Below are 27,030 nucleotides of genomic sequence, written 5' to 3' on the forward strand. Positions count from 1 at the left end.
AAAAAAAGAGCACGGCAAGCCTGGTCGTGTGTTTCTGCTCCACCGCTATCCATACCCACCCACCCGTCGCGCATTCCCGACGGACCGGTACACACTTCAGACATCTACCCCGTCCATCACCGTCGCCGGCTCATCCAGCTCTGGGCCGCTGTGGCACGCATATATCCCTCCCCCTTCTTCGGGGACCCCGAGACGACCCTTCGAGCTGTCGACCCCTCTGGGCTCTCGGAGCGCCGCGAAGTTGTCTTCCCAGCACCCTCCATCCCATCCTCACGACCGTCACGAGTACTACGAGCCTACGAACACACCGCGGCGACGCCAGCAGTCGCCGACCCAGCTGCCGCATCTGCAGCCCACGCCCGATCCAGCCCGGACCGCTCCAGCCGAAGGGAGGACCCCCTCCCCCCTCTCCATCCGCCTCCGCCGGACCCCCAAGTTCGACGCCGCTCCCAGCCCAGGGTCGGCCCCCTTGGTCCACCAGGTCCACCTGGGCGCCGCCTCAGTCGGCTTCCATCCCCGGCCGTCGCCTTCTCTCCCGCCTGCCCTCGAGCCCAGCCGGGATCCGACCGACCGGGCTGCTCCCACCCAGCAGCGGTACCAGCCGTCGTCTACCGCCCGCCGCCGAGACCACGCCCGCAGGCCAGTCGGTCCACAGCACCCCGCTGAGGACCCGGATGAGGCGTCGACAGACCCCTCCCGTCGATACTCGTTCCTCTCCCCTCACGAGGCAGACCAGCCAGGCAGCCAGGCAGCCACCCGCGTATCCAAGCACACGCGCAGCGCAATACTATACGCCTTAGAGGAGGCGCTCCGGCACCCGAACCCCTTTACGCCCGACGTTGTCGAGGAGACTGCAGACATGGCAGACCTCGCCGCGAGTGCCGCCGCCTCCAACGGGAGCAGCGGCCTACCCGCGCCAGGCCGTCCCACCGAGGGCCCCACCCCGACAGGCTCGCCATCGGGCATCAGGGGCCCCAGGATGATCATGAAGGAGCGCATGGAAAGAGAGGCCCGCCAGAGGGCCGAGGCGGATAAGCTCAAGATGGAGCGTACCAGGGCGGAGCAGGAAGCCCGCCTGCAAGAGGAGGCATTGCAGAATGCGGCACAGCGTCGGCCTGCTGGCGCTGCCGACCCCGTCGGCGGCGACCTGTTCGCCGTCAGCGACCCTCAGCGACAGTCTGCCGTAGCGCAACCCACGGCCACATCCATTCCCGCTGCACAAGCGTCACACCACCGCACAAACTCGTCCAGATACGCGGCCAATCAGCAGATTCCCTCGCAAGCCTACGCCGGACAATCACAGCAGCAGCAGCAGCAGCAGCAGCAGCAGCAGCAACCACAACCGCAGCGTATACCGCAGCACGTCCGTAGCCACTCACAAGTGCAACAACAACCACAGCAGCAGCAACCCATACCCCCGACAAAGTCACAGCAGGCCGGCGGCGAGGCGCCCTCACAACAACCCGCACAGCCCGCGGCCGCGGTGGCGGCCGGCTCGAAGCCGCGCAATTCCTTCCCCCACGCCTTCGAGCGGTGGGAGACGCTGTCGGCCCATTGGGAGGGTCTGACGAGCTACTGGATCCGCAAGCTCGAGCAGAACAAGGACGACCTGAGCCGGGACCCCGTGAGCCAGCAGCTGGCGCGACAGGTGACGGACCTGTCGGCCGCCGGGGCCAACCTCTTCCACGCCGTGGTGGAGCTGCAGCGGCTGAGGGCCAGCTCCGAGCGCAAGTTCCAGCGCTGGTTCTTCGAGACGCGGGGCGAGCTGGAGCGGGCGCAGGAGGTCAACACGATGCTGGAGAACGCGCTGGACCAGGAGCGGCGGAACCGCGACGAGGCCATCCGCGAGGCCCTGGAGAAGGACAAGGGGTCGACGCACGCGCAGAAGCAGCTGGCCGAGATGCGCAAGGAGCTGGCCATATCCAAGGACGAGGCGCGCCGGGCGTGGGAGGAGCTCGGCCGGCGCGAGCAGACGGAGCGCGACCGTACCCTGTCGCTGCAGTCGGGCAACCCTACCATCGTCGGCGGCGTCCAGGTCGTTCCCATGACGCAGGGCGTCGGCCGACACCAGCACCACCCGCCGGCCGCGCACGACGCGGGAGCCCACAGGGAGGGGTACTCGCAGGGTTACGCCGCCGACGACCCCCCTCCCCGGTCATCCCACTCGGCGCACCGCGCCTCCCCCTCGACGCGTCCCGCCCACGCTCAGCAGCAACCCCAGCAGCACCAGCACCGGTACCAGCAAGGTGAGTACGTCACCGACGTGCAGGGAAACTTGGTGCTAGACACTCACGGCAACAAGATCCCTCTCGCCGCCCCTCCGTCCAGCTACTCGGGTTCTGATGCCGGAATAGAAGGAGAAGGAGGGGTCGACTACGACACCCCGGCCACGACCAACCCCCCCAGCGGGACGTACGACCCTCCGTCACATCCTGCTGCCGCCACGCCCTCCGGCCCCGGTGGTAGCGGCCAGCCGCAGCCGTCGTCGTCATCCTCGGGCGGTCCCGGTCACGGCCACGGTCCCGGCAGCGCAGACTGGACCGGCACATACTCTGACCCGCAGGACTACAGCGGTCAGGGCTACGCCACTCCCGCGTGGGACGACCAGCCGCGCCATCACCATCCTACTCGTCTGAGCGATGTGATTGAGGAGGAAGATGAGAGGAGCCGAACAAGCGCCAGTCAACTCAGCCGTCATTAATTTCATCTCCGCGGCATCATGAGCAGAGCAGTTTCTAGTCCACATCTTCTACCCTTTGTATCATTTCTTCTAAGCTGTGTGGCCCACTTTCTTTTCTCTTCTTTTTTTTTCTTCTTTTTTTCCAATTTTTTTCTTTCCTGATCTCTAAATGACTGCAACATACCTAGGAGGGAGCCTGACTGCATGATATACTTCTCTCCTCTTTTCTTTCTCTTTTTCTTTCCACAACGGTCTCTATCTTCCTCCCACGTCTCTTTTTTTCTTTCTTTATTACAAGAAAAGGAGGGGAACCCTTGTCTATACGAATTCGAAAAGAACACCATTTCACTCTACGTTTTTGTGTTTACAAATGATGTCCTCCCCCCCCCCCCCTTTTTTTTTTTTTTTTTTTTTATGTGTGAATGTTTTAGCCGATGTCTTTTTTTTTTTTTTTTTTTTTTTCGGTGCTTCTTTAATGGACATGATCTCTAGGGTTCTCCTCTCTTAAATGTCTTGATGTCTTCCTGATACTTTTATAAGCGGTGTCTTTCGGTTTCTACATCCGACTTCTTATTCGATCAATGCTTATTTTAATCAAGTTTGGCGTCAATTTCACAAAAAAAAAATCATTACACAGCTTGACCTGGCGGATCATGCATTTCATCTTTGCTACCCAATGCTGATGTTGAATGAAGAAGGATGACGGAGAAGAGGCGAAAAAAGAGGTTGGGGGGGGGGGGGGRGGGGGARGGGAARAAAAWWTTTTTTTTTTTTTTAAAAAAAAAGAGGTCTATCACACGCTGAACAAGGGAAAAGGAAAAAGAATGAGGATACGCAAGGCAAGATAGCCTACGGCAACTCCCCGACAGTCTGGAAACTCCCATCGCCAACCTTGGCCCTACGCACCTCGACCTCCTCGAGCGGCAGCCTGGGTCCCTCGGCCATGACGCGCTCCCTGTGCCAGGGACCGACGAACATGCCGTCGGGGTCGGCCCTGTCGCGCACGACCCTCCACTCGTCGAGGTCCTGGCCGAACATGGCCTCGATCTCCGGACGGCGGGCGTCAAAGTTCTTGGCCCAGTGGGGGCGCCCGCCCAGGTCGCGCATCAGGTGCTCGAAGCCACGGTAGTAGCGCTCGCGGCAGGGCGGGTCGAGGTGGTAGGGCCTGTAGAGGGTGGCGTTGAGGTACAGGGTCGGGCCGTCGGGGGAGGTGGGATCCAGGAAGGGGCGGACCGGGCTCTCTCCGTCGGCCCGGGGGCGGTTGCCGTCGGACACGCGCACCTCGACGGGGGCGTGGACGTACAGGCCCTCAGCGGAGAAGGGGATGCCGTGCTCGACGTAGCCGTCGTCGGACTCGTCGAGGCGGTTGAGCCAGCTGGACAGGCGAGCCAGGGCCTCGGGCCCCCTCTCGAGCGGGATGGCCCACTCGTTGACGAACTGCGAGTACAGACAGTTGAGGAGCAAGGCGCGGCTGCCCGGCTCGACGGCGGTGGGGGTGGTGACGCCGTCGCGGAAGCCGAGCTGCATGCCGAAGACCAGGCGCTCGACCCAGGGGAGGATACGCGGCACCAGGTGCGCCAGCGCGAGCAGGTTGTGGTAGACGTAGTAGCCCAGGGCGCCGTCGAACCAGTTGGCCGCGGGCGCGACGTGGGCCTCCCCCGGGTCGGCCTTGTCGGCGGCCCAGACGGCGGCGCGCCGCGTGTACGGGTACCAGTAGACGCGGACGAACTCGGCGCGGGACCAGAGCTGGCCGCGGCGCCAGCTGTCGAGCAGCCTGGCATCGGAGTCGACCGTCTGCGTCCAGCGCAGGGAGAAGGCCGGCACGGCACGGATGGTGACCTGCGTGACGATGCCGAGGGCGCCGAGCGACAGCGTCGCCGCGCGGAAGAGGTCGCGATCCCGGTCGGCCGAGCAGTCGACCGTCTTGCCGCTGGCGAGCGTAACCTTGAGCGCCACCACGTCTTCGGACATGAGGCCGTGGCGCAGGCTGCTGCCGTGCGTGCCCGTCGAGATGGCCCCCGCGATCGACTGCTCGTTTATGCTGCCGAGGTTGGGCATGGCCAGACCCCTGCGATCCAACTCCTCGCACAGCCTGTACAGCCTGATGCCGCCGTCCACGACGGCCAGTCCCGTCTCCCGATCGACCGAGTGCACCGCGTCGAAGTCGTCCAGGTTGACCAGCCAGCTGGACGTGCACGTCATGCTGGAGGGCGAGTGGCCGCACCCGACTGTGGCTATGCGCCGCCGGCACGCACGGGCCACATCCACCGCCTTCTCTACCTCGGCCAGCGTGCGCGGCCGGATGTACAGCTCCGGGAGGGACGAGAAGGTCCGCGCCCACGTGCGGTGCGTGTGCTGCGCCTGCGCGCGGAACGCGACGCCATCGGCCGAGCGTCTGGCTAGCTCGGCAGATACAAGGGGATCCATTGGGTTGAGCTCGATTGTCGGAATCCTCAGGCCTCTTGCTATCACCCGTCGTCCACAGGGGCGGGGAAAGGGCGCAGGTAGGTGATTGTGAGATTAGGAGAAGAAAGGGAAAAAAAAAAAGGTATGAGGGGGAAGGTGGTGATATAATATCGACAATGAATTATTAATATGGGGCTCTGTAATCAACTAGGCATTACCTGATTCTCTATGGCCTTGGAAAGGGAAAAAAAAACAAGAGGTTGACATGGCGTCTATACAAGTGTCCATCTTCATGCCTAGGGTCCACGGACTTTTCGCGCACTCGGAGCTTGCAGTCGGAGACTTCGGCGTTGCGCGAAAGAAAGAGGCAGGTCAGAAGGGGTGAAGTGGGATGCTTACTGGAACATCCTCCAACTCCTGTCGCATTGCATATTATCGATGATGATACTCTTTTCATATGGATCAATTCTCGTCTCCAGAGGCGTTCCCACCCCACCAAGGTTCATGTCCTGTAATATTGATAACTCTCGCCCCGCCCTCCTCGTCAATGGCGCCATTGGGGGCCTACATGGCTGGTCCAGTGCGTTAAAACCCCGCTGTGTGCGCGTACGAGTCGTGAATTGGCAGGACTCGAGTTTTACTTTCTTTGCTGACAGTTTCGATGCACTCCCATTGCTATGATCTGGGGGTGTGTGTGTGTGTGTGTGTGTATGTGACGTGCCAGCTTTCTTAAAGGAGAGAAGAAGGAAGAGGGGAAAGAGAGAGAGAGAGAAAGAAAGGGAGGAAGGAAGCAGTGAGAATAAAATGCATATGCGACGCAGATCTGACATGTGCGTCTTAGATGACAAATCTACATGTCAATAAAAAAGAAGGATGAAAAAAAAAAACAAGAAAAAAGAAATGCTCTTGTGAGCGAGCTTGCCACCACCAGGACTCGAACCTGGGACCTCATCATTACTAGTGATGCGCACTACCACTGTGCTATAGCGGCTGTCGTTCCTTGATGACTGTTGAGCAGTGAGTACGGTATATGCATATATCTATCTGTGCGCTAATGGGCAAGCAACCCGCTCATCAAAGACCCGCCCTGTCTCTCCTCCGAGATGCCCCCGTTCCAACGTGCATGTACAATTCATCTTTTATGGCATTATAAGTACTGTTACTAGTATACATTTGGGAAGATACATTCGCGCGCCTTCTCTGCTTTTATACAAAGAAGGAGTAAGCGAAACCCCGGTGGAGGAAGAAGAAGATGGGAAAACAACATCAACCAACCTAACCCATCCTCGACCCAGCAAATACACGTCGCCTAGGGTCCGTCAGACCCTCGGCAAACATCTCAGCCCAGGTACGAGAGAGGGCGGCGACATCATAGCGCCCAGGCGTCGCCTCGGGCACGGGATCCCCCAGCTCATTGGCCACCGAGGTGACCAGCTTCCCGTCCAGGCCGCAGGGCACGAACCTAGCCCAGGGGTTGGACTCTTCGGGCCCCTCGACGGGGATGCTGATGTTGACGGCTATTCCCAAGGCCGTGACGTGGCGGCGGTGGTGGACGCCCAGGGCGGCGATCTTGCGCTCGGGCTCGCCGGGGGGCGTGGCGACCCAGACGCCCGGGTCGTCGCGGCTGATGTAGGTCCTGATGCCGAACAGGTCGGCCAGCAGGCGCTGGGTCGCCGACTCGAGGTGGCTGGCGTACGACTCGACGCCGTACCCCGGGTACAGGGGGGAGCGCATGTCCAGGACCGGCCAGAGGACCATCTGACCCGGACCGTGGTAGGTCGTCAGGCCGCCGCGGCTGGTCTTGCGCACGGCGGGGGTCAGGCTGGTCGGTCGTCCGCCGTCGTTCCTGCCGCCGTCGTCGGCGATGCGCAGCTCCCGGCGCAGACGGGCCATCTGCTCGGGCGGGGGGTTCTGCTGTCGACGGCCGAGGGTGAAAGTCGGCGCCGCCTCGAACGAGATGAGGTGCGGTCGCGGGGGAGGCTCATGGTCGTCTCCGCCCCGTCGCCCCCTGGCAGATTTCTGACCCTTCCACGCGAGCAGGTCGGATCGGATGCTCTCCTGCAGAGACTCGGCTTCGTCATAGCTCGTCAGCCTGCCCGGGTGGAGGTGGTGATGCCGCAGTATGCCGTCGTGGCTGGTGGCAGTGTCGGCTGGTGTCGCAGGCGCGGCGGCCGCTGCTGCCGAGCTGAGCCATCCCGTAGTCGTCGACGGTCGTGGGGCGTGGAGAAGACGCGGCGCTGTTCGGATGCGCACAAGCATCGTTGAAGATGCCGATGCCATACGCGCGTTGGCTGGTGGGGCGCGGGGAGGAAGAGGAGGATGGGGGGGAGTCAAAAAAGATGTTGGGCTGAGGCTTGGAAATTTATTTTTAGCCAAGTGGATGATGGTAGGAGATGCCAAGATGGGGGCGGAGTTGGTGCAGTACGCGCGCAACACCACACACTCTCAAGAGTTGGAGGGCAGGTGGCAAGCAGATGCACCGGGTTCAGATTAGACGAGATGAATCTGTGAATCTACGGAATGGCCGTGGTCTTGACAATCTCGACGATCAACCAACCGACTGCATCTTGATAAGGTCGAGACTCTCTCTCATCCATGGAGAATGTCAACTGCCTCCAAAATTCTCCTGAATTCTACGCGCCATTGCCGAGCCTGCAGCGCGCTGATGTCATACATCGTCCACGTATGATTTGGGGTACGGTGCATCGATATCGACGGGATGACGACATGATGCCTATCGTCGTTTGAATCGCCTGTGTACGTATTCGGCTGCAAGTTTTTATGATTATTATAAGTTATGATTGTTACAATTTTTCTAGATTTTCAATTCTCTGTATTACTCGGGTCCGAGGGTGTTTGTCATTTTCCCAATAGCTAATCCAACATCGCCCGTTTCCATCTAGTATTACTCAACAGGATTACTCTCTCGATAAAATTCCCAACACTCTTCTCGTCTTCGTACCTACTACGTCTTAGTATCGCGACGTACAAGTACATGCAACACGTAGTAGTTGAATCAGTAGGTGGAGCTTAAGCTCTGTGATGGTGTGGCTTGGCAGCAATAGTGCCTCGTCCATCGTCATCACCATCTCGCCCCCTGTCTGGTCTGCGTCCCGCATCGGGGGCATTGCTGGCGTACAGGTAAGCTGAGGCAGAGTGAGGTGTAGAGTGCAAGGATCAACCGTCCGGCAGTCTTTTGAGAAGAGCCGCGGCTTCTCTCGTCTCTCTCCGTCTGTCCTGTCTACATGCTGTCAGAGCACGAATCCACGCGTATTGCCAACGAATCCCCGTGGCTTGTAATCTGTGTACATGGAACCCCTCCCCCGGTCATCTGCTCTTCTCTCTCTACCGTCGTGGGGACCCTTGTGCGTCACTCATATTCTTCTTCCCTCTTCTTGGCTTTTTGTGGCCTTGCGTCCTTGGGGCTCCCGATCAAGACAAAAGTCTCTCCTCCTCCCTCCCCTCCTCCCAAACAGACCAAACATTCCATAAAGCTCACCTCTCTTCCCCACCCCCTCCCAATCATCTTCCCAACTTCTCTTGTTTCATCTTTTGCTTTGTTTCGTTCCATATCGGCAATTATTCACAACATATTCTCCTTCTTCCCCCCTCCCTCCCCACCTCTCATCTCCCCTCCGATCACCACCACTACCATGGCAAAGAGTAAGTCTTACCGGTTGCATCCCCCCTCCAAACTCCGACTCCCAATGCTCTCATTGCTGACTTCTGTCCTAGACGGCATACTGGGCATAGCAGGCCTCATCCTGATGGCCGCATCCCTGCTATTCCTATGGTTCATCGTCCTTAGCGGCCTCACGTCGCACACCACCCCCTTTAGCGATACCTACTTCCTCCGCGCCGACACGAGCGGCATCACCGGCGCCCGCGACACCACGCAGTGGACGTACCTCTACTTCTGCGGCGAGGGCAACAAGGACTGCAGCAAGGCCCGCCCCGCCCCGGCCTTCGGCAAGGCCTGGTCCTCCAACGCCGACTCCGCCCCGGCATCCCTGATCGGCTCGCACGGAGGCGACACCACCTCCTCGCGCTTCTTCTACCTCTGGCGCTTCGGCTGGGTCATCATCCTCATCACGCTCTTCTTCGAGACCCTGGCCTTCTTCTCCGCCTTCCTCGCTTGCTGCGGCCGGCTAGGCGCTGCCATCTCCGGTTCCGGCTCTGCTGTCGCTCTCTTCTTTCACTCTGTCGGGAGTGCTCTCACGACGTGAGTTTCTCTCGCTCCCCTTGCCATACACGTATACGCCACACACATATGCACGTGCGAACCATTCTGCTGACACTGGCGATGAATAAATAAAAATAGTGCCACCTTTGTCCTCGCCCGCGACGCCTTCCACTCCGACAACCGCGGCGCCTCACTCGGCAGATACGCATTCGGCTTCCTCTGGGCTTCCTGGGTCGGCCTCTTCGTCGCCACCCTCCTCTTCTGCATGGGCGTCCGCAAGGACCGTGGCCCTTCGCCGTCCACCCAGCGCAGACGCAGCGTTCGCAGTACCTCTTATAATGGTCGTCGCGTAAAGGAGGAGTATGCTTAAAATGCATTGCCCACGCTCCACCCCACCCCGTCCATCCATCCATCCTCCGCTCGACAGTCTCTAACCCCTCTCACACGCATGACTTTTCTTTTTTTTTTTTTTCTCCTGTGTGTGAATGATCCCTCCCTCCCTCTTTCCCTCTCGACTACTAGCCTTGTCTCTCCTTACGTCTTATGAACTATCATGGCTGCATATATCAAAAAATACCCGTCTTGTTTTCTTCTTCTTTTTTTCGCTCTTATATGCAACAGGAACGTTCCACATCTTCCAAAAAACTTACTAATTGTAACGTCCATATAATACAAATTACATTCCCAGCTGGGCTATTTGCAGTTCCATCTAGATCATGTGTACCAATACTGCACAGGTAACTCAACATCTAAAATTGTCCGCACTCGAGAGGGTGGGTAATATATGCATCTTACGGCACGCCAACGAGCGATATTCCCTAGAACTAAAAAGCAGAATGAGAGATAAAAGATAACATAAAAACAGAAGGAAATTTGAGCTCCCCTTTTTGACATTCAAAGGGAAAAAAAGAAGAAAAAAAAAGCCCCCAGATTCGTGTAGTAGTCAAGGTGTGCTCGTATACTAGCGGTGACCTTTTTTTCTTTTTTGGGTGTGCGTGTGTGTTTTGCTTTCTAACGCCCTCAGACTTTGGACCCCGACTCCCTCATGGGACTAGCCATGGGACTGACAGTGTCCAAGGACACGGCGTGCAGTGCCGGACGCGAAGACCTACCCTCGCCCTTGAGCTCCTTGTTCCTCTGGATCATCCTGCCCACCCACTCGGCCACCTCGCTGTCCTCTGTCCCCGAGGCGAGGCTCATCCTGCTCACCGCCTCGGCCGCCTTCTCGGCCGCCTCGCCTTCCTCGGCCTCCTCGCTGATCGTCTGCGGCTTACTCAGGTCCTTCAGCCACGGGTGCTTGAGGAGCATGGCGTACGTAGGGCGCGACTTGGGGACCTTGTGCAGGCAACCCTTGACAAAGTCTCTAGCTGTGTCCGAGTAGCCCGTTTCCGGCATCGCTGGGGGTTCACCCTCGACGATGGCCTAGTCTCTGTTTGTCAGTATAGGAGTGGGAGAGCGGGAGGGGTACGTATATCGAGAGGATGAGCGAATGTGAGGCTATGAGAGAAAGGGAGAGCATACACTGAGTTGACTGAATATCGTCGACGACACCTCGGGAGGGTAAGGGTATTTTCCCATGGCGCACTCGATCGTCGTCAGACCAAGACTCCAGATATCACTCTGGACACTGTACGTGCCGTCGTTTCCGCCCGACGAGGGGACCGCGCCGCCGCCGGAGATGCGCTCGGGCGCCATGTAGCTCTGGCAGCCGATGTTGGTCTTTGCGATGCTGGCGACGAGGTTGCCGCTGACGCCAAAGTCGCAGATCTTGACCTGGCCCCGGGTGTTGACGAGGATGTTGGTGGGCTTGACGTCGCGGTGGATGATGTTGTGCTCGTCCTTGAGCGACTTGAGCCCCATGATGGTCGAGTAGGTGATTTTGCGCAGCACGTTCTCGGGGATGCCATTGTCGTATAGCTTGTCGATGGACCCGCCATCCATGTACTCGATGCAGAGGTATACGGCTCCCTCCTGGAAGAAGGCGCCGTAGAAGTCGATGATGTAGGGAGATACGCACTCGTGCAGGATGACGAGTTCCTTGAGGATGGTGGTGAACTTGGCGTCGTCCAGCTCGAGCCGCATCTCCTTTATGGCCATGGTGACACCGCTAGTATTACCGCCGGCGCCCCTAGAGTCCATGCTGGCGGCAACTGTCGAGTCCGACAGCGTGTGCTTCATGGTGGGTTTCGTCCCCGATAGGCCGTGGCCGAAGCGGGGCACACGTGGCCTCGCGTGCTTGGCCATGTACACAGTCCCATAGTTGCCCTTTCCCAGCTCGTCGAGAATCTCCACCTCGTCGAGGGATATGCTGAACGTCTGGCCGTCGTGGAAGTTGACTCCTTCGCTCGTGATGGTCGCGGCGCCGTCAAAGGTGAGCCAGCCCTTATCGGCGTCGATGTACTTTTTGAACTCGTCCATCTTGGACATCTCCCTCGAGTTACTGCCGCCGCTTCCGCCGTTCATATCGGACAGCTTGGGGGCACCGGCCCTCTTCAGCCCACCGGTGGCGGGACTTGCGTCGCCACCCATGTCGGGGAGCTTCATGCCGCCCATCTTGTTGGCTCTCCTCTTGCTCAGCGACTCGGGGACCACGGGGGCCGACTTGTGCACGCTGGGAACCGGACGGTGCGGGGCGCCGTGCAGACGCATGTTGGACATGAAGCCGTTGGGGGCGCCGACACCGCCGGGGACGAATGGCGGGGTGGTAGCCTTTTGCAGGCGCTCATACTGCAGGGCCCTGGCCTTGGCCATGGCGGCGCTGTTGTCCATGGAAGCGCCAGCGCTCCCGGAAAAGGACGAGGGGACTCGCGGCGGCGGCTTCCTGGCCATGGACAGCTGGCCGAGGGCCGTCGAGTTGGGGTTCATGTTGAGCTGTTCAGTACCGCCACGCAGGGAGGGCACTCGCTTGTGGATTTCGACGGGGTTGGAGCCATATTCCTCGCCCGGGGTGCTCCCCTCGGAACGATCCTCGGAGTTGATGGAGCCTGGTGTGGTGGCGTGGTGATGTATATCGTCCGGCATGCCGGAAAACGAGTCAGCGCCGGCCATGGCGAAGGCAGGACCGGCTTGGCACTCGGGTTACCATGTGCTGGGGGCGAGGCAGAGGGGGATAGTCGATGACAGGTGTGAGAGACGGATCGGCGATATCGTCGACAATTACTGTACGGGAATATCGTGTGTATCGGTGAATCACAGGTAGCGTGCGTACTTGTGACAATCGGAAAGGCGAAACAAAGGAACGTAAGCGGTCGGAGAGGGGTCGAAGAGATGGGTGCACACTTCAAGCCTAGGCGGACGGTGCGGGAGGTGCGGGAGGGAATTGGTTCGCTAGACCAAGCTGTAGAGAGAGGACGAAGAGCAGCAAGCCGTATCTTGTATCTTTATCGGTAGACCAGCAGACCAAAGAATCTGGGTGGCGAGGTGGGACAAGGAAGTCGACAACTTTTTTCCCTCTTCTCTCTCTCTTTTTTTTTTGTTTCTCTCCACGGTGGACAGAACGCGGTGGTCAAGCTCGGGGTTGGGTGCGGGGCTGGTGATGGTATTTGGAGGGGGGGGGAGGGGGAGGCAGTTTTAGTTTGGAGGTCCCTTGGGGGTCGATGGCTTGGTCGTAGTGTCGTGCGAAGACGGAAAAAGCCCCAGATGTCTATCCTTCTGACGGGTTCGTCGGAGGGCAAGAATGGCAGTAACGAGTCACGCTCAGACAGAGAAATTGAGATGACAGAGTGTCGAATCCGCTAGTGTGGGTGTCGATGAATGTTTATGTGTGTGTGTGTGTGGTGGGGGACCACCAAAAGCGGTAGACGGCGCAGCCTTGCGTGATAAAAAGAAAAGGTGGATTGAGGGCCCAGAGGCACAGAGAAGTCCCTGAGATGATGGGCAAGGAAGAGAGGAAGATATAGAATGGATCAAGAGAGTAGTTGGAGAGCAGAGAGAGAGGTAGTCGTGAGTGGGCCACGAAAGCTTCTCTGTGTCGACCTTTTTTTTTTTTTCTTTTTCTTTTTTCTTTGTTTTTTTTTTGTTGTGGCAATATCGTGTTAGGAGACGGGAGCGGGAGGGATAATAGCAGTCTTGACGTATATGTAGTAATAATGACTGGCTGTAGGTAATATCCGTAGCCTGTAGGTTGCTACGAATATGCGCTACTACTGGTAGTACCTGTATTACTACTGTAGCAGTGATAATAATACTCGCTATCAACAGCAGTAGAACTGCGGGGCAGTTGACGCTAATGTTGGGCACTGTACCAAGATTCCAGGGCGGGCAGCCTGGTAAAGGACATTGGAGCCCGAAGAGAGGCTATGGCTTTTGGCGCAGAAAGGAAATTAAAGACAGAGAAGAAACAAGGAAGACGGAAGCGAAAGGAAGAGGAGGAGAGGGGCCGAACACGTTTTGAAGAGGAGGCGACCATAATAGGGGTCCAGTGGGCAGGTGGTGACTGCTATATCGTCATTGTCCCAAGTACGAGACAGTGGGTTGGTTACCCCCATAATTATCATCACGGGCAATAATAACAGTCTGTGGTATGGGCTAATATGATACGAGTATGGGTATAATACAGGCAGATGCAGAGAGAGAGGAGAGAAGGAGAGAGCGCAAGAGTGAGGAGAGGGTTTTTTATTCTATTTTTGCAACCCAAAAAAAAATTACACGATAAGAAATAATAGGAATAATAATAGTAATGATGATAGACAAGAAAAGCAGCCCATGTCAAATACCGATCAATGACAGTAGCGATAATCAATCACGGACCTAGGAGATGGCGATCCCAAAATCGCAACCATGACGTACGGCTCCTCCCCTCTCCCATCGTCTATGGTCCATGGGCCATGGGCCAAGGACCACCCCCGGCCGCCCCTTGGAAATCTAGCCAATCCATCACTTTCCTCGGTCCCATTTCCCTTATTTTTTGCATACAATACATGTCTCCCAATAACCGGTCAACCAGCCGCAAGAAAAGAGAGAGAATGAGGGACAGGCATTGATCGGGGAATGTTCCTGTTTCTGCAGTGTTCAAGCCCAGAACAAGTTCTCCTCCTCTCCTTTCCCCTCCTTTCCCTTTTTCTGCAAGGCATTGCAGCCACGGGAACAGGGACTGCTCTTTCATCATTCCTTCTCCTACTCAGCACATCTCGAAACAGATCGACCCTGCGAAGATCCGTTTCAGGTTTTATATTATTCTTTCCTGCCCCCCCTCCCTCTATTGCTACCCACGTACAGCCAATCCAATGTAAGGCTCCGATGATGAGCCTCTATGCTATCCCTCTCGGCAATCGAAATCAATTTATCAACTTTGACGTAGTCGTATCCCAACATAACTGATATCAGAACGAAGCGTCTTTTTTTCTCTTTTTCTTCTTCCCTTCTCCTTGCCTGCAACCCCCACGGAAAGAGATGAGATCGTGACGGGAGATAGGTACGAGTGGTGAACCGTTCAAGATAGGGAAAGAAAAAAAAAGCAATATACCCCCCCTGCCGTCACTACGAACACACGAGGCAATCACCGACGATCATCGTTGGTGGCACGATGTTGACGTCGTGCATACTCGTAGATGGCAAGACCTCGTGCGTCTTCGTCGTTGACGTTATTCCCCACCCGCTCAGACGGCACTTGATCGAGTGCGGGCAACTAGTAGCAGAGCAGTATCGTACGAGAAAGATGCAGTTCCGGTAATAAGCAATACGGAGTAGATAGAACGGAATGAAGCAAAGCATGACACATGGAGGATGTACATATGGATACAGGCAAGGAAGAGAGAAGGAAGAAGATATAATATTCCATGTATGTGGTATTGCTATGGAGTGATTTAGCCTGATCTCCACTGCAAGACCCCCTTGGGCTGAAGTATTACGAGCAGAGAAGGGGCTGACGTCGTTGATGCTGCGCCACAGTGGCAAGTGTCGTCTTCCCTCGGGAGGAGGATTGGCTCCGGGCGTGGGACTTCCGGGCTGCTTGGGCAAGTTGCTTGGCAAGTTGCTCCTCTCTCGAAGCTGAATCTGACTCTTTTATTTTCTCTCAGGCAACAAATTTCTCTTCTATCTGCATTCTATCTACTATTGCCAAGGCTCATCTTACTTCATGCTTCCAACTTTCCCTCTGATGCATGGAGTCATAAGGTAGAGAGGTATATTCTTCTTTCTCTCTTAGAAATACCAAGAGTTGTCGTTTTTCCTTTTTTTTTTCCTTAATAAAAAAAAAACAAATTTAGAAGAAGAAATAAAGGAGAAGAGGAAAAAAAATTGAAAAGGAAGAAAAGACCGGGTAACGCTACGACGGTCGTGTGGATTTAGCGCTGTCTCTAATATAGACTCGCTCGTCCATCCAGAAGGCCAGAGACGAGCCCGTGTGCTCTTGACTCGGAGGAGCCCAATAGAATGGAATGGGGACTAACCTGTCATAACAATACAGCACCACCATCTACATCTATCTAACCCCTGTACTAGGCTAGGTATCATGTACGAATAACAATAGCCCGCGCCTCTCGGTCCATCAGAGATTCAAGTGCTAGTATCATCGTTAATGCTGTTCAGCCTGTAGGTCCCTGTCGGCGCATTCAGCTCTTCATCTTCACAGGTACATGTACGCGGAGCCTACACACGAGTCCCTTCTACTTCAACCTTCGACACTCCCTCTAGCTGAGAAGAGATGCCATGTAATGATACTCAGGCATATATATCCCTCTCCCTCTTTGTTTCCGAACACGGACTCTTATTAGCACGACGCAGGAGTGCTACAACCTAACAGAAACCAGACAAGCCATTCTCATTGACGTGGCAGACGGTGTGTCTTCACTCGTCTCTGTCTTCGCTTCCAATCTCCGTCTTCGGTCCTTGTCCTTGCCTTTGTCTTCATCTCCATCTTTTCCCGCTTCCACCATGGCATCGCATGTATTTTCCGCCAGACCGCTCGCATCTGCAGGGGATTATCGTGGTGAGTAATATATGTGGAAACCTCTTTTCTACCCAACCCCCGTCCCCCCTCGTTTTCATGACGGACCAGACCTGACAAGAGACGGTCCAGGGGCGGCGACGCGGCAGTGCAATAGCCGTGAAGACAGGATAGGCGAATGTATGTGCTGGTGACGAACGGATAGCACTGATCGTGATTCCGTCGATAGGTCCCGACACCCCTGCACATGAGCAGAGTGTGTAAGCCATCGAGAATGATACCATGTTACAGTGTAATGCAGAGTCAGCAGAGAGACCTGGTTCTAGCCACCCATCCACGGCAGCAAAATCCGATCGTGAAGTGATATGACATCCAGCTCCCGAGATCGATATCGGCGACACCAATCTATTTCGCTGGGTTGCAGGGTGGTAACGCGACGTTGGCGAGGAAGACACGATGATACTGTTTATCATAATCAGCATCAGCGTCTCGTCTCGAGATGATACAATACGGCTACACTACGAGTACAAGAGACGGCCACTGGTAATATAAACATGATGATACCCGGACCTGCTCACCGTATGCTGTCTAGTCATATTTTCACCATCACTACGAGTACGAGCACTTGTACTCCGCACTTGTACGAGAGACAGCGAGTATTACACGGGGCGCCCTGGCACTCGTCGGCGCTCACCTCGTCCTGCCTCCCTGCCTACGGCCCCACCGCCACTAAACTGCCACGCAGAACACTGCGACACCTCAACTGCTCCTCCTTGCTTCATATGGTCGACGCCACACTGCATATAACAGTAGACTTGTGAGATACATCGTCTAATATGTACCGAGACTTGGGTAGACTCGCATCGCACTGAAAGTATGCCTATTGGCTACTCTCAATGTAAGTAAAACTGGCTTGTAACAACCTCGCGTCATTACCGCAGTGATGCTATGTACTAGCAATTATTACCTACAGGCTACTAGCCCTACTACTCTACACTCTGCTAGAGTCTAGTAGTAGTAGTAGTAGTAGTAGTAGTAGTAGTAGTAGTAGTAGTAGTATGAGTAGTATGAGTAATACAGAGTAGCGGTACAGAGTAGCAGTATAGGTAGTCCGCGGTATACTGCCACTAGCAGTTGGCAAGCTAGCTACGTACTGCCTACCCGTACAAGTAGCGGTACCAGCGACCACGAGCGCAGTGTGGGAGGTGGGGAGGGGCGCCTAGGTGCCCACCTGCAGGGCTCGTACACGGTACAATGTATAGTGGAGGCCTACGAGCACAATGACACTAAAAAAAAACTCCAGGTCCCCTGCAGCAGCTGAAAGCCTACGGCGGCTCCCAGTTAGCATCGTCCGTCCCTGGTCACCTCATCGCTGGATCCTGATTGATTATCAGTCCACGTCCTTCAGCCACGGCACGTCACCAACTATAATGCGCCTCCAGCCTTATCCTCTCTCCTCCTTGACACTGCCCTCTCTTTTTTTTTCTTCCATTCCATTCTTCCATTCTTCTATCCTGATTCCGTCTTTCACCCATCATTTCTTCAAAAAATAAGAGAGAATCACGACAATCCTTCGACAAACACAAAAAAAATCGCCAACTCCCCCCCCCCCCCTTTCTCTCCTGTCTGCTTTGAGAAAAGCAGCATTCATTGATGGCTTTGTCTGGCCTCGTGAAAGCGCCCACGTCGTTCCGCCTCGCGGTCGTCGCCCAGGATGCCTACGACCTGCCCTTACGCGACTTTGGAAACACCCACGATGCGCATCCTGCCATCGGCCACCTCTGTCTTCTCGTCTTCGAGGCCGTTCTCGAAGTAGTCGTCGTCAGCCTTCCGGGTTACATCATCGCTCGCCTCGGGCAGTTCGACTCGGATAAGCAGAAATTCCTCGCCAACCTCAACGTGTCTCTGTTCACACCATGCCTGAGTAAGTGTTTGACCCCATCGCCGAGCGCACTGCGCCTTTGCCCTTGCACGACACACGTACCCTCCACCCCTTGCAACACAGCACAGGCTGACCCCCGACAGTCTTCACAAAGCTCGCCTCTCAGCTCAACGCCGACAAGCTTTCCGATCTCGCCATCATCCCCGTCATTTTCATCGCCCAGACCCTGATATCATGGATCGTTAGCAAGGTTGTCGTCCGCCTCTTCGGCTTCGGACGCCGTGCCTCCAACTTCGTCACTGCCATGGGCGTCTTCGGCAACTCCAACTCGCTGCCCATCTCCCTCGTCATCTCCCTGGCCCAGACCCTCAAGGGTCTCCACTGGGACAAGATTCCAGGCGACAACGACGACGAGGTCGCCGCTCGCGGCATCCTGTACCTCCTCATATTCCAGCAGTTGGGCCAGCTCGTCCGCTGGAGCTGGGGCTACCACGTCCTCCTAGCCCCCAAGCACAAGTACCCCGAGTACCAGGAGCAGATCGCCGAGGAGGGTCAGTACCGCGACCACGAGGACCTGAGCGTCCAGGCCCCCCTTATCGAGGGTCTCGATAGCGACGACGACAGCGATACTCGCACCGACGACTCGCGTGGCTATGACCCCGCCGGCCGCACCCCCGACTGCCTAACGTCGCGCGGCTCCATGTCCGACCTGGACGACAACAACGACGACGACTCGTACCCCAGCAAGAACAACAACGGCGGTAACAGCAAGAAGCTGTCCCAGAGCCTCACGGGAAGCCAGCCTGCCTTACCCGAGTCCAACGTCATGCCGTTCCCTCGCGTCGGGGCTACGGCCGGCGACTCTGGCAGCCAGAACGCCTGGTCGCGCACCAAGGCCGCCGTCGGGTTCAAGTTCCGCGCCGTCTGGTTGAAGGCGTGCGAGGCGTGGATCAGCACGTACGAGAGCCTTCCCAAGCCGGTCCGCGCCGTCCTCGCTCTGGCCAGGCTGGGCCTGGCCAAGGTCAACAACTTCCTGTGGGAGTTCATGAACCCCCCTCTGTGGGCCATGATCTTCGCTGTTCTGGTGGCCTCGGTGCCCAGCCTGCAGAGCCTCTTCTTTGAGGAGGGGTCCTTTGTCAAGAACAGCGTCACCGACGCCATCGAGTCGAGCGGCGGCGTCGCCGTACCCCTCATCCTCGTCGTCCTGGGCGCCAACCTCGCCCGCAGCACCTCGCCCGCCAACGACATGCAGGACGACCCCGAGGAGGAGGCCATCGGCACCCGTCTCCTCGTCGCCTCCCTCATCTGCCGCATGGTCCTCCCCACCGCCATCATGGCGCCCCTCCTCGCCGTCACGGCAAAGTACGTCGCCGTCAGCATCCTCGCCGACCCCATCTTCGTCATCGTCTGCTTCCTCCTCTCTGGCGCCCCCAGCGCCCTTCAGCTCGCCCAGATCTGCCAGATCAACAATGTCTATGAGAAGGTTATGGGTCGCATCCTCTTCCAGAGTTATGTCGTCTGGTACGCTTTCCCTCCCCCTCTCTTTCTCTCTATCTCTCCATTCATCTTCACACCTTGACATGTCAGAAAACTAACTCGCTCCATTCCAGGGTCCTCCCTTCTACTCTCATGCTCGTCATGCTGGCCCTCGAGACAGTCGAGTGGACCAAATAAAACAGAAAATATTCATCTAGGTGTCTGCCATGGATGCCCACAGAAATCAACAGCATCAACAACACCAGCAGCAACAAAGAAAAAAAAAAGTTTCCTAGTGTCTGAGCGTGAACCTGTCTGTATCATTATTTATCTTTTCTTCCCGATCCCGCCCCTCCACTGTCATATTGTTAGATATATATATATATATCTAATTTTGAGTTTTGAAGTCGGGGAGTATCAACGTCAGACTAGGAATGTCACCGCCAAGATTACGTTAATCACCCTTGACAAGGGTGTCAGGGTGGATGGGACAGCGTTTGAGTAGAATAGTTGTTTTTATTTTCGTCCCCCCCCTCTGTTTCTAGGTGTCCCCCCCTCTCCTCTTAAGCTAGACAATCACTGCTTTATTCCCCCCTGCTGCCGTGTTGCCCCGTGAACGATATTTACTATTGTTACAGCCTATGTATTTATTGTCGATCTCTTTCTCAAACGTGGAGCATTGTAAAACTCTATGTTGTATGTGTGTACTTGGCTCCCTAGTAGAAGTCTACATGTGACATCATCACGACGCTCCGTTGGACACGGCAGCAGTCGAGGTCCGCGGCTCGAGAGCCCAGTCCCTCACGGTACCCTTCCAGTCGCTGATGCGTGCGTCCTTGATGGTGACGACGATGACACTGACTTCTTCCCCGGGAACAAAGTGGGTGACCCTATTGCTGCTCTCGGTGGTGCCGTTGCTCCCCTGTCCCTGGTCCTGGCGGTTGAGCCGGACACCCTCCTCGTACGTGTGGTTGTCTAGGTGGCGGGCACGGAAGTACTGCTCCTCTTCGGACCCTCCCTCCACTATGCGGGCCTCACCGCCGATGGTAGCGCTGATGCTGGAGAGTTGCGAGGAATTGAGATTGATGAGGAGTTCGGCCAGGCTCGAGCGGGGCTCGGGGGCCGGCGATCCGCCGGACGGTCGGCGCTGGTGCGTCGGGGGGCGATGGGAGACCCCTGCGCGGGAGAGTTAGTATCGGCCTATTTTTCATTCTTCGCCCTATTCTGTGTCTATCTTTCCATTGTCTTTCTTTGGGGAGGCATGATCATGCGTCATGGATAGTTTGCGAGGGACCTACAGTCATGGACAAGAAGGGACACGTTCGGGTTAGCCTGAATGCTTATCGTCTTGCGGGAAGAAGGGTTCGACGTCATGACGATGACGGGCGAGTCGTTGTGCGGCGACGAAGGAAGGTATGTATAGTTCATGAGAGCTACATGAGGCACATTATCGGTGCAGGTAGCCAGGTGAAGCTGTGGTTTTTCCGACAATCAGTACTCGTACAAGTATATGGCACCGGGGAGACGTCTCGCAAGCAGGGGCAAACAAGAAGAACGTACAAACCGGGCATTCTCAAGACACTGGGCCACTTCGCTGGGCAGAGCAGCGGTAGTCTGCTTGTTGATGTCGCCATCAGAGGCCTCATAGTTCAAGGGGATCTTGTCCATGGTTACGCAGTAGCCCGTGGAAGGATTTCTCGGTTGTGTTTGCCTATCAATTATGATTAAGGGTCTTGAGAGGAGGGGAGATGCAGATCAACCATCTACCTACAAGTGTGTGTATTCCGGCTGCGAGCTGAGAGTAAGAGCAGGATGCTTGGGAGCGGGGCCAGGATGACTAAGGCGGGGGAGCTTCTTCCGTAAGTCTGCCCGATGGACGGAATATGCATGCGCAATCGACGTATCAGCACTTTCTTTCTTTTCTTTTTTTCTCTTTTTTTCTCTCATGAGAACGCACGGCGTAAAAGGCATAAGTAATCGTACGGTTGGAAATACTGATATAACTGTGCACGCATGATCGTCTCCTCCTTTTTTTCGTCCGGTGTTCAGGCGGATGAGCAATGGATGACGCATGAGATTAAGAAACCTTGATGTACACGCCCGTAGCCCATACGGCGGGGTAGACTGGTCGCTGTAATATATGAGACGACGGCTCTTCTTTCATGCAATCGATGCCAATGGGACAGCCTCTTGGGAAACTTTGGCGTTGAAACTTCAATCTTACTACTAGTGATGGAATGAGTATGTCAAAAAAAAAAATGTACACCTGATGTTCTACTTATAATATGTACATATTTCCACTGACGTGAATTGTATCCTAGTTATTACATCATGGTCCCGTGGCTGATACAGATGGCTTGACGCGGCTACTGTCGGCCTCGGTTCCCCGCGTCGTCTCGCCCAAGTCACTTGCAAGACACGGCAACTGTCAAGCCGAGGACATGTCTATAAGTTTTCTCCATCGATGAACTCTGCCATCTTTCCATAAGCAGATAGAAATTTCACCTTGCCTCTCCCGTAAAGCGCCCTCATCACTGCGACATTGCTCACCAGGTGGCCAAACCATGCGTACCCTCCGAACCAGACGCCTACCCGTGAGGCCACTCCCTCGATGTCTGACAACGTCATCACCGTCATCTGGGACGACAGCAGTCAAGCCCATACCTCTCAGCTCCGTCCTGATTGCCAATCGGGGCGAGATTGCCATCCGCATCAACCGCACAGCCGAGCGTATGGGTATCCGTGCTACGACCGTATATACCGACGTAGACGCAGCGGCATGGCACGCATCGTGCGGATACCAGTCTCTGGGACTGGGTGCCGCTTCGGACGGCTACTTGGACGGCGACAAGATCATTCAGCTGGCCAAGAAGAATGGCATCCAAGCCCTACACCCAGGCTATGGGTTTCTCTCGGAGAACCCGCAGTTCGCGGAGAAGTGTGAGAGGGAGGGCATCGTGTTTGTCGGCCCGCCGGCCTCGGCCATGGCTGACATGGGTCACAAGGCACGCAGCAAGGAGATCATGACCGAGGCTAGCGTCCCCTGCGTCCCGGGCTATCACGGCACCGAGCAGGGCGAGGAGGAACTCCTGATCCGGGCTCGCGACGAGGTTGGCTTCCCTGTTCTGCTGAAGAGCGTGCGCGGCGGCGGCGGCAAGGGCATGCGCATCGTCATGAGCGAAGACAAGTTTGTAGCGCAGCTGCGGAGCGCCCGCGCTGAGGCGTGCGCCTCCTTTGGCGAGGGCGGCGAGGTCATGCTCGTCGAGAAATACATTGTGCGTCCGCGCCATGTCGAGGTCCAGGTCTTCGCCGACAAGTCGGGAAACACGGTCGCCCTGGGTGAGCGGGATTGCAGCGTCCAGAGGCGCCACCAGAAGATCCTTGAGGAGTCGCCCGCGCCGGACCTCGATGACGCCACCAGGCGTGACCTATGGGACAAGGCCAGGAGGGCCGCCGCCGCAGTTGGCTACGTCGGCGCGGGCACCGTCGAGTTCATCCTCGACAAGGACACCGGCCGCTTCTACTTCATGGAGATGAACACACGTCTGCAGGTCGAGCACCCTGTCACCGAGATGGTCACGGGCCTCGACCTGGTAGAGTGGCAGTTTCGCGTTGCCGCTGGTGAGGACCTCCCCCTCAGCCAGGAAGAGGTCGAGCGCGCCATGAGCCTTCGGGGTGCCGCGATAGAGGCTCGCATCTACGCTGAGAACCCCGAGAAGGGTTTCCTGCCGGACTCGGGAAGGCTGGTCAAGGCCTACCTGCCACTGGAAACCGACCCGGACGTCCGCCTGGACAGGGGGTTCCGGTCCGGCAGCACCATCTCCGAGGCCTACGACGGCATGATTGCCAAGCTCATCGTCCGCGGGGACACGCGCACCCGTGCCGTCGCCAAGCTGGAGGCTGTCCTGCGAAAGTATGAGATTGTCGGCGTCAGCACAAACGTCGAGTTTCTCAAGCGTCTATGCCAGACCCCGGCCTTCATAGACGGCGACGTCGACACGGGTTTCATAGACAAGCACAGAGACCGCCTCTTCTCACCACGGCGAATCGCCAACGAGGTATTCTCCCAGGCAGCCCTGGGGGTGGTGGGGCTCGAGATCCGCAGAACCGTTGGCGATAATGGCCCCCACGGCCGGGCCTTGGGGTTCGGAAGCCAGCCTGCCCGTAGCCTCCTGTTCAAGGTCCTGGACGGGTACGGCGAGACCGAGGGCGAGGTAGTCGAAGCGAGCGTCACCCAGACTGACCGCCATATCTTTACCGTTACTGTTTCCCGCAAGGACGAGGAGCAGGAGATATTCACCAACATCTCCACACAGTACCGCTATCCCGACGATGCTACCATCAGCGTAGAGTCCCGCTTCCCCGAACAGCGCATCACGTCGTCTGTCGTTCACCGGACGATGGACAATGACGTCAAGGTCACAATCTTCCAGCATGGTGTCAAGACGGACCTTGAGCTGGTTCCGCCGAAGTGGTATGAGAAGGAGCTTGGCATTAAGGAGGTCAAAGCCTCCGTTGCCGCACCGATGCCCTGCAAGATCCTCAAAAATGAGGTCCAAGAGGGCCAGCAGGTGAAGAAGGGTGACCCGCTAGTCGTGTAAGCTGCCCCTTCCCTACCTCCTTTGATATGTTCCATGTCTATTTACACGTCGACTAATCGGGCATATCTCCATCAGTATTGAGTCGATGAAGATGGAGACGGTGATCCGGTCTCCGCAAGGTGGCGTAGTCAAGAAACTCGCTCACCAAGAAGGCGTACGTAGCAGTGCAATCCATTGTCCTATATCCGCGCACTGTCCGTTCCATACCGCACTAGTACTAACCGTCATCATCCAGGATATCTGTAAAGCCGGCACGATTCTCGTCATCTTTGAGGAGGAAGGGCAAGCGACGAGTTGATGAGTTTCATTCATGAGAGATGCTATGCCTTGTTATATTGCCATCTATATTTACACGATAATACAGCCTGTCTGATTTCCCTTCCCATGTGGTCCCTGTGTGCCCAAAGTGTAAAAGAAAAAAAAAGGAGACGAGAAAAGAAAGATGCAGTGTGCGGAATGTAGGTATGCCTAAGCTAGGCTTCCCCTCCTTGTATGTGGGGAAGCTTGGACGATCATGTCTTGTCCAGTCTAATGCCCCCAAAGCTACGACGTACTGTGCCGCCAGACCAGCTGGGGGGATTCCGCCGTTTCTGTAGCTGGGGGGATTCTTCCCGTCCTTACTCTACTAGTCGAGCAAGAACAGGAGTGGGGTAGTGCTATCGATGGAGCTACTACTTCGTCTTCATCTTGTCGTAGTCCTCTGGGAGATAACGACTCAGATTCGACTTCTTGGACGCTTTGCGGAGACGGTTCCACCACTCTCCCATGCGTTTCTGGAACTTGGGATCCGAGGAGTCGACGTATATCGACGACGTGAAGTTTCTGATAAGGTCCTGAATAATAGTGCACGAGTTAGTCTTGCATGGCCCCCTCCTTGTCGTGTCTCTGCCTCGGTTTCGTGTATTGGATATTTACCTCTTGTTGTGCAAGCGTGATGAAGCCGAGGACGAAGGCGACCCAGGCAAGGGTGCCGTTGGTGCTGAGGAACTGGTTGCCGCCGCGGAACTCGACGGTACCGGTGCAACGGCCCGTCTTGGGGTTGGGGAAGATGTTCTGGAAGTTCCAGAGAACGTAGCGGTTGCCCTGCATGTACATCCAGAGTTCAACCTCGTTGGCGCAGCTGTAGATGTCGGAGGCGACGCGGGCCAGCGAAGATGCCGACCTTCCCCATGCCAGGACCTCATTGAGGCCCGAGTCAAGGCTGCGGCTGTTGGCCTGACAGTACTTGTTGTTGCGACGCACGGGGGGCAGGAGGGCGGCGACAAAGTCCTCGTAGACGACGGTGGCAAAAGCGATCTTCTTGAGCGACTTGAGCGAGAACTTGTTGTTGAGGCTGACCGGGGTGACGTGGACGTGGCCGCCACACGAGGTGTCCTTTTGCGGGTTGAAGTGGACGCGCATCGCCTCCCAGAAGTCGGAGAGGATGTTGCTCACATGCAGGGTCGTGTCCAATCGGGGGGAGACCACCTCCATGCAGACTGCAGAAGCGGGTTCGAGTCAGCACTCACTTCTGCAAGGCAATAACCAAAGCGGGAAAAAAAAAAAAGAACAGAGTAGAGACAAGATAAAGAGACTTACCCATGGGTCTCTCGCGCTTGAGCGAACCATCGCGCGTCACGAACCACTTTCCACCATAGTATTCGGGATGCTTGCTATACCTCGAGTTGTCGTCGTGGACGGCGTCGATGCCGCGGTTCCGGAGCTTCTGGGCCAATTGACGATACCAGTCGACGTTTGTGAAGGAGTCACCGCCGCCATAGGGCTTGACGACGGCCTCGATCTCGACTCCAAAATTGTAGTGGCGGGCCATGGTCTTTGGCTCTTGTGCCTGCTGTTCCAAGACGCCTGGCGTGCTGGTGGATGGCATCTCCCTCCTGCTGAAAGGGGGATCGTTTGGATTGGTGGGGAGTAGAGAGATGTTTAGACGTAGAGATGTAGATCTCGGATGGGGATGAGAGGATGAGAAGATGAGAAAGAGGAGGAGGGGGACTCAATCTTGAGAGTGAGGCTTTTGTGTTTCTTTTCTTGCCTTCTCTCGCGTCAGCTCTGGCAGCCTTCGAATCTCAGACACTGCCCAACATCACGGGCACATGACGATGCCACGGTTGTTGGCATCGGGTGGGAAACGGAGAAGAGCAAGGAAAATGAAAACAAACGATGTCCAATGGATACTGAAGCTGTCACCAAAGGCTCGAATGGCTGGTGCGTGGGACAATATAGACCCCTGTCCGTCCCCTTGGGTGCAGAGGTGCAGCAAGGTGAAGGAGCCCGACTGGCGGAAACCTTGGGCGATGTCCCATGAAGTCATCGCCCCGACCAAGATGATCCTGACCGTGATACGGACACGCCTTGGCCAAGCTCCTCTGCCCGACGTGGTACGAGGCCATTGGACACTTTCGTCCTTGACCGCAGACGTAGCCAGGCTGTCGCGTGACGAATGTTGCTGCCCGATATATGCAGGGGATTGAAAGCTCCACCGTAGGGGAGTTACGAGTAATACTCGTAGACGTAGGCCCCTCTACAGGGCCCCTCTCTTACAGGGCCCCTCTCTCACTGTAATAACTTCTCGCTCTACGGAGTACGGATACTCGTACACGTATTGCTCTGTATTACCCTCCCTCTCTCCACTCCCAACGATGACGGCCCGTCCCTCTCACCCATGACAATCCCCACCAAGAGCTTTGACTCTGGCTCCAACTCCGACTCTCTCTTTGCTATTCTTTACCGATACTTCTCTTCCCTCTCTCTCCATTTTTGCTTCGCCACTCACAAAGAGTAATATCCGCCATTTCCTGTTCTCCTTTTTTTCTTTCTTGCTCCTCTCTCACCCCCTTTTACCCCTTCCCCTTGGCGTTTTTACCCGTCTCCCATCCCTCCCGCATCTCCTATTATTCCCTACGTCCATCCCGATTATCC

The 27,030-nt window shown here is 56.3% G+C and overlaps 9 protein-coding genes across 9 annotated transcripts in view; 4 read left to right on the top strand and 5 right to left on the bottom strand.

The window, feature by feature from the left end:
• The window catches only part of GMORB2_5157 (uncharacterized protein), a gene marked incomplete at both ends in the record, with an annotated part of 4,678 nt that extends 1,977 nt beyond the window's left edge, over nt 1-2,701 (top strand). The window contains one exon of the mRNA XM_035467131.1: nt 101-2,701. Coding sequence (XP_035323143.1) covers nt 101-2,701 — 2,601 coding nt within the window. The remainder of the gene's footprint in view (nt 1-100) is intronic.
• Nucleotides 2,702-3,529: 828 nt separating this feature from the next.
• Nucleotides 3,530-5,107, bottom strand: GMORB2_5158 (D-arabinono-1,4-lactone oxidase; the record flags this gene model as incomplete). The annotated part of the gene is made up of 1 exon (XM_035467132.1): nt 3,530-5,107. The coding sequence occupies one exon, from the start codon at nt 5,105-5,107 to the stop codon at nt 3,530-3,532; it is 1,578 nt and encodes a 525-aa protein (XP_035323144.1).
• Nucleotides 5,108-6,361: 1,254 nt separating this feature from the next.
• GMORB2_5159 (lipoyl(octanoyl) transferase) lies at nt 6,362-7,345 on the bottom strand (the record flags this gene model as incomplete). The annotated part of the gene is made up of 1 exon (XM_035467133.1): nt 6,362-7,345. One exon carries the CDS (start codon nt 7,343-7,345, stop codon nt 6,362-6,364), a length of 984 nt encoding a protein of 327 aa, XP_035323145.1.
• Nucleotides 7,346-8,739: 1,394 nt separating this feature from the next.
• Nucleotides 8,740-9,639, top strand: GMORB2_5160 (SUR7/PalI family; the record flags this gene model as incomplete). The annotated part of the gene is made up of 3 exons (XM_035467134.1): nt 8,740-8,749; nt 8,822-9,308; nt 9,408-9,639. The coding sequence occupies 3 exons, from the start codon at nt 8,740-8,742 to the stop codon at nt 9,637-9,639; spliced, it is 729 nt and encodes a 242-aa protein (XP_035323146.1).
• Nucleotides 9,640-10,289: 650 nt separating this feature from the next.
• On the bottom strand, nt 10,290-12,317 carry GMORB2_5161 (uncharacterized protein; the record flags this gene model as incomplete). Its single annotated transcript, XM_035467135.1, has 2 exons — nt 10,290-10,691; nt 10,791-12,317. 2 exons carry the CDS (start codon nt 12,315-12,317, stop codon nt 10,290-10,292), a joined length of 1,929 nt encoding a protein of 642 aa, XP_035323147.1.
• A 5,491-nt stretch (nt 12,318-17,808) lies between these two features.
• Nucleotides 17,809-19,711, top strand: GMORB2_5162 (Membrane transport protein; the record flags this gene model as incomplete). Its single annotated transcript, XM_035467136.1, has 3 exons — nt 17,809-18,079; nt 18,181-19,558; nt 19,648-19,711. 3 exons carry the CDS (start codon nt 17,809-17,811, stop codon nt 19,709-19,711), a joined length of 1,713 nt encoding a protein of 570 aa, XP_035323148.1.
• Nucleotides 19,712-20,255: 544 nt separating this feature from the next.
• Nucleotides 20,256-21,181, bottom strand: GMORB2_5163 (Pyridoxamine 5'-phosphate oxidase; the record flags this gene model as incomplete). The annotated part of the gene is made up of 3 exons (XM_035467137.1): nt 20,256-20,689; nt 20,812-20,986; nt 21,074-21,181. 3 exons carry the CDS (start codon nt 21,179-21,181, stop codon nt 20,256-20,258), a joined length of 717 nt encoding a protein of 238 aa, XP_035323149.1.
• Nucleotides 21,182-22,077: 896 nt separating this feature from the next.
• On the top strand, nt 22,078-24,114 carry GMORB2_5164 (3-methylcrotonyl-CoA carboxylase alpha subunit; the record flags this gene model as incomplete). The annotated part of the gene is made up of 1 exon (XM_035467138.1): nt 22,078-24,114. One exon carries the CDS (start codon nt 22,078-22,080, stop codon nt 24,112-24,114), a length of 2,037 nt encoding a protein of 678 aa, XP_035323150.1.
• A 671-nt stretch (nt 24,115-24,785) lies between these two features.
• Nucleotides 24,786-25,924, bottom strand: GMORB2_5165 (putative amidoligase enzyme; the record flags this gene model as incomplete). The annotated part of the gene is made up of 3 exons (XM_035467139.1): nt 24,786-24,947; nt 25,030-25,592; nt 25,693-25,924. The coding sequence occupies 3 exons, from the start codon at nt 25,922-25,924 to the stop codon at nt 24,786-24,788; spliced, it is 957 nt and encodes a 318-aa protein (XP_035323151.1).
• Between the last annotated feature and the right edge of the window lie 1,106 nt (nt 25,925-27,030).

This window comes from Geosmithia morbida (assembly GCF_012550715.1).
Source record: "Geosmithia morbida isolate 1262 chromosome Unknown scaffold_3, whole genome shotgun sequence".
Classification (NCBI taxonomy): Eukaryota; Fungi; Ascomycota; class Sordariomycetes; order Hypocreales; family Bionectriaceae; genus Geosmithia; species Geosmithia morbida.